The following is a 12,428-nucleotide window of genomic DNA, read 5'->3' on the forward strand; positions in this document are numbered from 1 at the left end:
TAAGTATGTCAAAACACAATCAGAGACATCACGAACCCTGGCACCTGGGAAGCAACACACCAACCGTGAGTCTGTCTCGTCCCCACAGAATCTCCTGTCTGCTTAACTATAGAGTCACCAGTGACTCCTGCTCTGCTCCTCTTCCCCCTTCCCTTCTGAGAAGCAGGAACAGGCTCTGTGCCAGAGCCCTGTGTCCTGCTGCTTTCCCCTAATAAGTCGTGCCCCCCCCCCAACAGTATCCAAAACGGTATACTTATTGTTGAGGGGAATGGCCGCAGGGGATCCCTGCACTGCCTGCTGGTTCTCTTTCCATCCCCTGACTAAAAGAAATTTGCCTTTTTCTTGTACCTGAGGAGTGACTACCTCCCTGTAACTCCTCTCAATAACTCCATCTGTCTCCCGAATGATCCGAAGTTCATCCAGTTCCTGCTCCAGTTCCCTAAAACGATTTTCGAGGAGCTGGAGATGTGTGCACTTCCTGCAGATGTAGCCAGCAGGGAGACTAGTGGTGACCATTAGCTCATACATTCTGCAAGAGGGACATTCAACTGCCCTAACCTCAATTCCCTCTATTCTATATTCCCAAGGAGACTGTTGAAAAATAAGGAATATAAAATAAACTCGTAACCTTACCAATCTGGGTCACAGAAACTTTTCTTTTTTGTTAGAGGAGGAAGACTGGTGGGTGCTCTACAGGTATTTGTCTTTCAGTTTGTCAACAAATGTGTGCATGTGTCAGTATTTTTAGAAAGGGAAGCATTGGTGCGCAGATGTACAATATCAAGCTGAGTCATCCATCTTTTCATTAGTTTGATTAACTTTGCTTGGTTCATAAACATGTTAATTTTAGCAGATTAGAGAATTCTTCCTGACCTCTTCCTAACACTGACCCAGTCTGAACCTATATTATTGGTCATATCACCAACCCTGTTGCATTAACATTTGCAGTGAGCAGTAGAAGCATGGGACGAGAAAGGGGAATAGTGATCCGAACTATAGATCGGTGAGCCTGTCATTGGGAGGCATGTTGTTAGCAAGAATTGTGAGGGGCAATGCAACGAATGATTAAGGATAGTCAACATGGCTTTGTGCATGGTGAACCATTTCTAACAAAGTTGATTCAATTTTTGACCAGCTGACAAAGATAATTGGTGATGGTAGTGTGGGAGACGCTGTCCATATGCACTTCAGCAAGGCATTCAAAACCATTCTGCATGGCAGACCAAGTTAGCAAGGTTAGGTCAAAAATAGATTCAAGATAAGCTAACTCATTGACTATGAAATTTAGTGAAGGTAGGAAACAGAAGATAGTAAAAGGTTTGCTTTTCAGAATGGAGGTCTGTGACCAATAGTGTGCCACAAGGAGCATTGCTGAATCCATTGTTTTGCATCATTTATATAAATGAGTTAGATGTGAGTACGTTCCTGGTTAGTATGTTTGCAGATGACATTAAAATTAGAGGTGTAGTGGCCAACAAGGTTTACCTCAGAGTACAATGGACACTCGATCAGATGGCCAATGGGCCAAGGGTGGAGTTACATTTGGAAAAATGTGAAGTGTTGCATTTTGGCCAGGAAAAATAAGGTAGGACTTATGCAATTCATGGTGGGGCCCTGGGGAATGTTTTTGAACAGAAGTGTGCAGGCTCATAGATCCTTGAAAGCAGAGTCATAGGTAGACAGGGTGGTGAAGGTGGAGTTTGGTATGCTTGCCTTTATTGACTATGTGCATTGACTATGCGAGTTGGGAGATCATGTTGCAATTGGGCAGGATGTTGGTGAGGCCAGATTTGGAATACTGTGTTTAATTCAGTTCTGTCTGGTTGTTGTTAAAAGTGAGAGGGTGCAGAAAAAACTTTACAAGCATATTACTCTGAGTGGAGTGTTTGAGGTCGGGGGGTGGGGGGGGGGGGGGAGGCTGGACAGACTGAGGCTTGTTTACCCTTGAGCAGCCAAGTCCAAGGCGTGACATTATAGACGTTTATAAAACGATAAGGGGCATGGATAACCTGAATCGCCAAAGTCTTTTTCCCAGGATGGGGGAATCCAAACCTCGTGGGCAATGATTTGAGATGAGAGGAAAAAGACATAAAAGGCATAACAATTTCATGCACAGGGTGGTTTGTGTATGGAGCAAGCTGCCAGAGAAAGTGATTGTGACTCATACAGTTACAACATTTAAAAGGTATCTAGATGTTCATATTAACAGGAACGAGTTAGAGGGATATGGGCCTAATGCTGGCAAATAGGACTACATAGGAATGGGATTCGTGGTCTCTGTGGACATGGTTCTGTGCTGTATGAAGCTGTAAGAGAGATGAGGAATAATTCCAAAAGGGATTTTCAAGTGGAAATTCTCTTCCCCAGAATTTTGTGGTGCTTCTCAGTTCACAGTTACTCAAACTGATTAAGTTAAATATTTGACAGTGGGTCACTGCTCATGGGATACAGGCAGTAAAGTGGGTTGACACCACAACCTGATCAGCCACAATCTTATTGCCTGGTGGAGAAGTCTCAAAGTATCTAATAAACAACTCCTGTTCCTCAGTTCCATATTTCTGTGTTCCATTCAGGCCCACAAACCTGCGAGGCAGGAGCAGTTGGAGGCTACTTACTCCTTAAAATTGGTACACAGAAACAGAGAAGACCACTCAGTCATCTTTCAGTGATTTAACTCTTCTAACCCTATGTAAAAGAATTCCTGACATTCACTACCCTCTGTTTCAAGAAAACACACCACGCTCCGACACCATGATCTATTGATGTAAGAAATAGAGATGAATACAAGGTCTCAGGTAAGAGGGACTCGCCCTGGAATCAGTGCAGTATTTGACTGAGGATGACATCAAGGAGCTCGTGCAAAATTGCACTTAATGAGAATCGATTACAAACTCCACTGTTTGGAGTCATCACGACAGGAGATCCTCAGGGTAACTCCTTCCGTCCAGGTATCTCCAATTTATCAGCCGGGAATCCCTGCAGTGTGGAAGCAGTCCATTCAGCTCATTGAGTTCACACTGACCAGAAGTGGGGATATTCACTCGAGGTTACACAATATTTCGAACATTTCGTTATCCCTCTGCTCCTGAAGAAGTCTGTCTCCATGTGTAACAAGACCTGCACTATTTCAATCCTGTGCTGTTAACGTGTCGGTAACATTCATGTAACAGCGCTGGCAGACACTGCACATTTCCGCAGTAAATGAAGGAGTTCATTCAGCAGTTCAGTATGGTTTTCACAAGAATGTGGGGAAACCATTCAGCTGATCAAACTGTTGGGCCAGAAGAGGGACATCCCATTAAATCCCTCCTCTCTGTTACACAGGAAACAAGGAGTCTGCTCAGCCCCACATGTCACTTACACGGCATAAGAAGACCATTTCACACCCGGAGTCACTTGCAAGGGAACAGGAAGAGGTCATCCAATTTCTCAAGTCAGTAACACAGGAAGGTGTCAGAGATGCTGCAACTTCTCAAACAAATGGAGCAAGGGCTGTACAGATAGAATGCTCCACCTTGTTCCTCATGGCTGCATTACTCATCGTACATACGTGTTACTTTAACATGGTTTTCTGGCAGTAGGAATGAAGTCAACCTTTTTTAGCAGTTTCAAAAGCAACGTCTATCTCTGAGAGAGCAGGTGCATGTTTTCTCTGGTGGTTTCATCTGTTTCAGGATGAAGGTATCGTGTCTGTTGTTTGTCATTGTGAACAATGTAACTTTGAGCGCAGAGTAACTGTGCATTAAAGTGTTCAAAGTTCATTCAGAGATGGTACCTCTTTGTAAATCAACATGAGGTCTCTGCACAGGCGTATAAACTATTGGTAATCAAGCATCCTACGAAAAGTATGGAATTTCTCACCTTACCAATGGTTGCTTGAGACATAATGAGTGTCAGTCCATTACCATCAAGTTTCAACTTCTCATTCTGACACAGCCTTACAAATTAAACACATAGTTACTGCACTGTCTCTCCTTATGGTACCATCATGATAGGGTTTAGTCTGGTGAAAATCCTTTGCACTATCTTTTTCCTGGGAAGGACCCAAGGGATCATGTAACACAAGGAGTATAACACAAGGAGTATAACTCCTTTGTTTAACACAAGGAGTATCAGGAATAAACGTAATGATCTTAGAGCATGGATCAGTACCTGGTGCTATGATGTTGTGGCCATAACAGTGACAAGGGTATCTCAGGGGCAGGAATGTTTGCTGTAATTTCCAGGGATTAGAGTATTTAAAAAATATAGGGAGGGGGAAAAGAGGAGGGGGTGTAGCACTACTAATCAGAGAGAGTATCACAGCTAAAGAAGCTTCCATTGTCGAGGAAGATCTGCCTACCGAGTCAGTATGGGTGGAAATTAGGAACAGCAAGGGAGTAGGTACCTCATTGGGGGTTTACTATAGGCCCCCCAATAGCAGCAGGGAGATGGAAGAAAGCATAAGTCGGCAGATTTTGGAAAAGTGTGGATGTAATAAGGTTGTTGTAATGGGTGTCTTTAACTTTCCCAATATTGATTGGAACCTCCTTCCAGCAGATGATTTGAATGGAACTCTTTTTGTAAGGTGTGTTCAGGAGGGTTTCGTAACTCAGTACGATGACAGGCCGACGAGGAGAGAGGCCATTCTAGACTTGGTGCTCGGAAACAAGCCGGGGCAGGTATCAGATCTTGTGGTGGGAGAGCATTTTGGTGATAGTGACCGTAACTGCCTCACATTCTACATAGCTATGGAGAAGGAGAGGATTAGGCAAAATGGGAGGATCTTTAATTGGGGAAGTGGAAACTATGATGCGATTAGAGATGAGTTAGGAAGCATGGACTGGGTGCAGTTGTTCCATGGTAAAGGCACTATAGACATGTGGAGACTGTTTAAGGAACAGTTGTTGCAAGTGATGAATAAATATGTCCCTCTGAGACAGGCAAGAAGTGGTAAGATAAAGGCACCTTGGATGATGAGAGCGTTGGAGCTTCCATACAGGAAGAAAATAGCTTACATAACGTGGAGGAAGCTAGGGTCCAGCTCAGATCAAGAGGATTACAGGCAGGTGAGGAAGGAGCTCAAAAATGGTCTGAGGAGAGCCAGGAGGGGGCACGAGAAAGGTTTGGTACAACGGATTGTGGAGAACACAAAGGCATTTTAGACTTATGTGAGGAATAAGAGAATGGTCAAAGAAAGAGTAGGGCTGATCAGGGATGGCATAGTGAACTTGGGCTTTTGCCTGAAATGTTGATTTCGCTGCTCCTTGGATGCTGCCTGAACTGCTGTGCTCTTCCAGTGCCACTAATCCAGAACTTGTGTGTGCAGTCTGAGGAGGTAGGGGAATCCCTAAATGAGTTTTTTTGCTTCTGTCTTTACGAAAGAAAGGAATTTTGTAGTGAATGAAACCTTTGAAGAGCAGGTGTGCATTCTGAAATGGATCGAGACAAATGAAGCTGATGTGCGAAAATTCTGTCAAACATTAAGATTGACAAGTCGCCAGGCCCGGACCTGATTTGTCCTCGGTGCTTTGGGAAACAAGAAAGGCAATTGCTTCGCCATGTGCGAATATCTTTGCATCCTCGCTTTCCACTGGAGCCGTACCTGAGGACTGGAGAGAGGCAAATGTAATTTCTCTCTTCAGGAAAGGAAATAGGGAAATCCCTGGCAATTACAGACCAGTAAGTCTTACGTCTGTCTCTGCAAGGTGTTAGAAAGGTTTCTGAGGGATAGGATTTATGACCATCCCGAAGAGCATGGCTTGATTAAATGCAGTCAACACGGCTTTGTGAGGGGCAGGTCATGCCTCACAAACCTTATCGAGTTCTTTGAGGATGTGACTAGAAAAGTTGATGAGGGTCGAGCTGTGGATATGGTGTATATGGACTTCAGCAAGGCATTTGATAAGGTTCCCCATGGTAGGCTCATTCAGAAGGTCAGGAGGAATGGGATACAGGGGAACGTAGCTGTCTGGATACAGAATTGGCTGGCCAACAGTGGTAGTAGAAGGAAAATATTCTGCCTGGAAGTCAGTGATGAGTGGTGTTCCACAGGGCTCTGTCCTTGGGCCTCTATTGTGTGTAATTTTTATTAATGACTTGGAAGAGGGGATTGAAGGATGGGTCAGCAAGTTTGCAGATGACACAAAGGTTGGAGGTGTCATTGACCGTATAGAGGGCTGTTGTAGGCTGCAGCGGGACATTGACAGGATGCAGGGATGGGCTGAGAGGTGGCAGATGGAGTTCAACCTGGATAAATGCGAGGTAATGCATTTTGGAAGGTCGAATTTGAAAGCTGCGTACAGGATTAAGGATAGGATTCTTGGCAGTGTGGAGGAATAGAGGGATCTTGGTGTGCAGATACATAGATCCCTTAAAATGGCCACCCAAGTGGACAGGGCTGTTAAGAAAGCATATGGTGTTTTGGCTTTCATTAACAGGGAGATTAAGTTTAAGAGTCGTGCAATCTTGTTGCAGCTCTATAAAACTTTGGTTAGACCGCACATGGAATACTGCGTGCATTTCTGGTCTCCCTATTAAAGGAAAGATGTGGATGCTCTGGAGAGGGTTCAGAGGAGGTTTACCAGGATACTGCCTGTACTGGAGGGCTTATCATATGAAGAGAAGTTGACTGAGCTCGGACTTTTATCATTGGAGAAAAGGAGGAGGAGAGGGGACCTAATTGAGGTATACAAGATAATGACAGGCATAGATAGAGTTGATAGTCTAAGGCTATTTCCCAAGGCAGAAATGGCTAACACGAGGGGTCATAGTTTTAAGCTGATTGGAGGAAAGTATAGAGGGGATGTCAGAGGCGGGTTCTTTACACAGAGAGTTGTGAGAGCATGGTATGCGTTGCCAGCAGCAGTTGTGGAAGCAAGGTCATTGGGGGCACTTAAGAGACTGCTGGACATGTGTATGGTCACAGAAATTTGAGGGTGCATACATGAGGATCAATGGTCGGCACAACATCGTGGGCTGAAGGGCTTGTTCTGTGCTGTACTGTTCTATGTTCTATGCTCTATCTCAGTGACATGGAGATCATTATTTATGAAGCAGACTCAGTCTGTACAAAATAAGCCAAATATTGTCTCAACAAAATAGTACCATTGAGTAAATATATTTACTCTGTGACTTCAATCATTTTTCATGGATGATCATATATCCTTTACAGTTGTAATTGCTTCCTTCCTGATATGAATTCTGTTAATGACTTTTAACCAAGGACATGAGATCCTTTTCAAAACAGCTCTTCCCAACCTCTCACCATTTAAGAAACTTAAAACTGAACAATAGTATTTGTTCTTCACATCTGAATCATATAATATCTCTTGTGAACAGCTATTTCACAAGAAGTGATCCTTACGATACCCTACAAGCTTTCCATCCAGAGAAAAAAAACTTACTCTGTTCATTTTGCCCATTATTCATATTTGAATCCATTCGGTATATTCCACCCCAACCTACCCATGGACTCTAACATTCTCCACTCATGGTAAACGTATTCTGAACTTTCAAATACTTCACTCCCAGTGGATTCCAACTGTCGATTTCACAACGGACAATCTCCACAAATACCAGCTGGTTGATCAAATGTCCTTTTCCTTTCCTGAATGTAGCCCGAATCAACCAAATCATATCATTATTCTCCAAGTGTCTAGTTGTCACATTTGTTCTAAAAAGCTACAATGTTTTTTTCTCACAGCTGGCGTCAAGCTATTTAGTTTTCTGTTTGCCCTCTCCATCCTGTTTTAAATATTTAGTTTACAATACCTGCTTTCCAGACTACAGGGTTCTTTCCAGAATCTAACCAGCTTTGAAAAATAATCAGTAATTCTTTCACGAGCTCTGTTGCCACCTCCTCAATACTCTGGGATGTAGCTCATCAAATGCAGCAACTTACCAAGCTTCAATTCGATCAGATTTTCAAAAACATACTCTTCGTTAATTCTAATTAGGTGCAGTTCCTCAATTTCATCAGCCTCCTATTTCTGAAAGTTAGTTTCTGTACCTTCTTCAGGTGAGACAGAATCACTGTTTTCCTCTCAGTGGGCAGATGGCTTCTGACAGCCAGTGATACATTGGAGGGCTGCACTTCGGAGATGATGGATATGTCATCCACTCCATACTGGAAAGTTCCAGAATCAATCCAGTTCACTTCACGGTGAGTGTCAACACAGTCCTGTCTCTGGTGTGAGGCTATCGGTTATACTGCAGGAGAGGACGAAGCTCAGTGAGCACCTTGTTTTTGAAAGATACTTGTTTCACATTTAACACTTGGAATTGGTCCAGATTCATAAAATGTTCCTGGATACCCCAGAGAGGTTACTACAGTGCCCTGATCCTCCCCGTGTACAGAGCTTCCCTTCTGCGTAGTCTCGACTCCATTTGTTTATTATGGACCCAGCCACTCTGTAAATGCAGCGTCAAGAGTGGGGTCATCAGACTGTCGGGTCTCCCTGTAGCAGCAGACAACACAAACCCGAGGAAAGCGTCCACAGAACCTCCCCTTACTGTCTAATAACAGGCGCAAGTCAAATTCCCACGCACACTGTGCACCCATTCTGTGTTGAAAATGCCTCCCTTTCCTCAGTTTCCCATCCTGGCTCAGAAAGCCGTTAGATCTCTGCACAGTCCCACAGTCACAGTTCCTCTGTCTAAGGCAGTTGACAAAGGAACATTACTTTTCTCTGTATATCAGCAACTATAAGGGCATCAACAGTATTGCTGATGGAGTTGATCACCACACTCAGAGAAGAGCGATAGAGGGAATATAACTCAGTTTCAACAGGGACCCATCTAAATTGACATGATATTCAGGAATATGGATAAAAGGGAAATGTTCGAATAAGGTCCCATTTTATTTTCCTTCTAGATCATCATTAGCAGTTATATTGTTTGCTTTTCATTTCTCACTCTCTCTCTCTGGACATTTCTCCATCCATTCAACTAACCTCTCCCTCACTCACTTAGCCATCCCTGACATAAATAATATTATTTCCCAGTTGCTTTCAGTTCTAATGTAGGGTCACTAGACTCAAAACGTTATCTGTTTTTCTCCTGACAGAAGCTGCCATACCTATTGATATTGTCCAACACTTTCAGACGTTGGAGAATTTTATTTCAGATCTTCAGCATTCACAGTTCCTTGGTTTATTTCACCTTTAATGTTGTTGTTTCCCTGGATTTCAGCATCACTGGCAAGGGCAAAATTTAGAGTCATAGAGTCATAGAGATGTACAGCATGGAAACAGACTCTTCGGTCCAACCTGTCCACGCAGACCAGATATTACAACCCAATCTCGTCCCACCTGCCAGCACCCGGTCCATATCCCTCCAAACCCTTCCTTTCCATCACTAATTGCCCTTAACTGTGAGGTCATTTCTTAAGACAAAAAATGGAGTCAACCATTTTGTTGTGGATCTGCAGTCACACTTAGTTTCTTTCCCAAAGGCTATCAGTGAAATAATAAAAGGAATGCTGATGGTTTATGGTTCCCGTTCGAAAAATGAACTTTCATTCCAATTTAAGTTCTGTCATCACCTGTGGTTGGATTTTGGACAATGCCTTTAAAGTCATAACTTGTGCCTCTAAATTGCCCAACCAGTGACATTATTACTATGCTATGGCGACCCTATTATGAAATAACTGTAGAGGCAAGAATAAATTTGTGGTTCAAATATTTGGAACTGGTCCATTTGTAACTGGAAGAGTCGTCAGAAGAGAACTGGACCTGTAAAATCTCAAGTTAACAAGGGGGAAGGTGACGGTTAATTCAGCAACAACAGTGAGGCAGAGCTGGATACTGCGGATATTATAAAGCTGTGTCTAGGTATGTTTGATTGCAAAGAGAATCCAGAGACACAAACAGTTAAGGGCAAAAGGAAGCCTCAAGCATCTGAACATTCTCGTTCCTTCTCAGATATTTATGAGTGAGGAGTCTGAAATTGATGGAAATGAAGTAGAGTTTGTGACTGAAACTGAACATAACAGTTTATGCATTTGTTAAATACAAATAATTGAAATAGCAATGGCATTCACTATCGTTTATAGAATAGGCAGTGATAGAATTATCAGGAACACCAACAATAGCGAGGATGGGATAATAACCTGCTTGAATAATTATCAGTCCGGTTTGTATCCGCAACTCTAACCATGCCCAATCCAGAGAATGCCAGTAAAGGTCCAAAGATAAAATCCTGTCCATTGTTGGAACATTCCAGTCTAATGTTCTCAGATTCTGATCCTTTGTTGGAACATTCCAGTCTAATGTCCTCAGATTCTGATCCTTTGTTGGAACATTCCAGTCTAATGTTCTCAGAGTCTGATCCATTGTTGGAACATTCTAGTCTAATGTTCTCAGATTGTCTTCCTCTCCCTTTCTCTGTAGGAGCTGATCCCAATCATCTTGATAATGATGGTGCTGCTGGTACTATGGGATAACAGGTTGAAGGAAGCCCCTTATTAATAGAAGAGGGAATGACACAGTTAGGAACCATGGAGACTGACATCAATCACTGTCTCCGAACAAACAGCTCCAGTTAACCTCTTTCACTACAACCCTCATATGTCACAATAATACTTGGTCTCAGTGAGATGTTGACATCGCTGACTATTGGGTTAATGGCACATCTCTAATTGTAAAGTTAGAGGTGGGGGGAGAGTTGATGCTTTTTCTTCACAAGCTCGATGATTCTACTGTGTTTTGGCAGGGTAGGAATTGCTGGGCTTCCGAGGCCATCTGTTTCTGATCACCAGGCCTGCTGCATCCTTTCATTTTATTTATTTATTTTTCACTTTGATATTTACCTTACCATCATTGACCGGCTTAGACGAGGTTAGGCATTTTTGAGAGGATCCTACAGTGCCATAGATGGTATAGATGCAGTACATTCCTTGTGGTCCTTGTAGCCTCGGCCTGGTTCTGTGGAGTGATGCTCAAACTCTCCCAGAATCAGGCTCCTTAGTTTTATCTTTCGCTAGTTATTGCTGGGGTCTCAGCCGGTTTGGAGGGCAGTAAATCTCTCCCAGCTGCTATATTCTCTATCTCATATTTCTCTCAGAATTTTATTTTTGTGTTCTTTCCTCCTGGATTAGAGAAATGCATGTGAGACGATTTGTTTCCTGAATTTGCTCTTTGAAATGTGTGTGCTGTTAGGCTGTTACCATATTGGTGCAATCACTGTTGAGAAGTTAAATGACCTATAATTCTATGATGATTTCTTATAGAATTAAATTATTCCAAATTCTTCTTGTTTTTGTTGTATTTTGTGACAGTGTGTGCATACATTGTGTTTTGGTTAATGCCAAATATTTTGAACAAGTGAATTTCATCTGAAACACAGCACCTCACATTAACAATTAAAATGAGAAAATGTCCGGGACCAGAAAACGTTTGTCATATTCAAAGTTTGGGAGAAGATTTGTAGCTCGGGTGCTCATTGTTGTGGTTCTGTTCGCTGAGCTGGGAATTTGTCTTGCAAACGTTTCGTCCCCTGTCTAGGTGACATCCTCAGTTATTGGGAGCCTCCTGTGAAGCGCTTCTGTGCTGTTTCCTCCGGCATTTATAGTGGCCTGTCTCTGCCGCTTCCGGTTGTCAGTTCGAGCTGTCCGCTGTAGTGGCCGGAATATTGGGTCCAGGTCGATGTGTTTGTTGATAGAGTCTGTGGATGAGTGCCATGCCTCCACGAAATCCCTGGCTGTTCTCTGTTTGGCTTGCCCTATAATGGTAGTGTTGTCCCAGTCGAATTCATGTTGCTTGTCGTCTCTGTGTGTGGCTACTAAGGATAGCTGGTCGTGTCGTTTTGTGGCTAGTTGGTGTTCATGTATACGGATCGTTAGCTGTCCTCCTGTTTCTCCGATGTAGTGTTTTGTGCAGTCCTTGCATGGGATTTTGTACACTACATTAGTTTTGCTCATGTTGGGTATCGGGTCCTTCGTTCTGGTGAGTTGTTGTCTGAGAGTGGCTGTCGGTTTGTGTGCTGTTATGAGTCCTAGTGGTCGCAGTAGTCTGGCTGTCAGTTCAGAAATGCTCCTGATGTATGGTAGTGTGGCTAGTCCTTTGGGTCGTGGCATGTCCTCGTTCCGTTGTCTCTCCCTTAGGCATCTGTTGATGAAATTGCGAGGGTATCCGTTTTTGGTGAATACCTTGTATAGGTGTTCCTCTTCCTCTTTTTGCAGTTCTGGTGTACTGCAGTGTGTTGTGGCCCTTTTGAATAGTGTCCTGATGCAACTTCGTTTGTGTGTGTTGGGGTGGTTGCTTTCCTAGTTTAGGACTTGGTCTGTGTGTGTGGCTTTCCTGTAAACCTTTGTGGTGAATTGTCCGTTCGGTGTTCTCTGTACCATCACGTCTTGGAATGGGAGTTGGTTGTCCTTTTCTTCCTCTCTAGTGAACCGGATTCCTGTGAGTGTGGCGTTGATGATCTGGTGTGTGTTATCTATTTCTGTG

The 12,428-nt window shown here is 43.3% G+C and overlaps 1 protein-coding gene across 1 annotated transcript in view; it reads left to right on the plus strand.

Annotated features, from left to right (window-relative positions):
* The window catches only part of LOC140458580 (uncharacterized), a 107,055-nt gene extending 96,607 nt beyond the window's left edge, over positions 1-10,448 (plus strand). The window contains exon 9 of the mRNA XM_072553341.1: positions 10,371-10,448. Coding sequence (XP_072409442.1) covers positions 10,371-10,448 — 78 coding nt within the window. The remainder of the gene's footprint in view (positions 1-10,370) is intronic.
* The last annotated feature ends 1,980 nt before the right edge of the window (positions 10,449-12,428 follow it).

The sequence above is a fragment of the Chiloscyllium punctatum genome, chromosome 33 (genome assembly GCF_047496795.1).
Source record: "Chiloscyllium punctatum isolate Juve2018m chromosome 33, sChiPun1.3, whole genome shotgun sequence".
Lineage (NCBI taxonomy): Eukaryota > Metazoa > Chordata > Chondrichthyes > Orectolobiformes > Hemiscylliidae > Chiloscyllium > Chiloscyllium punctatum.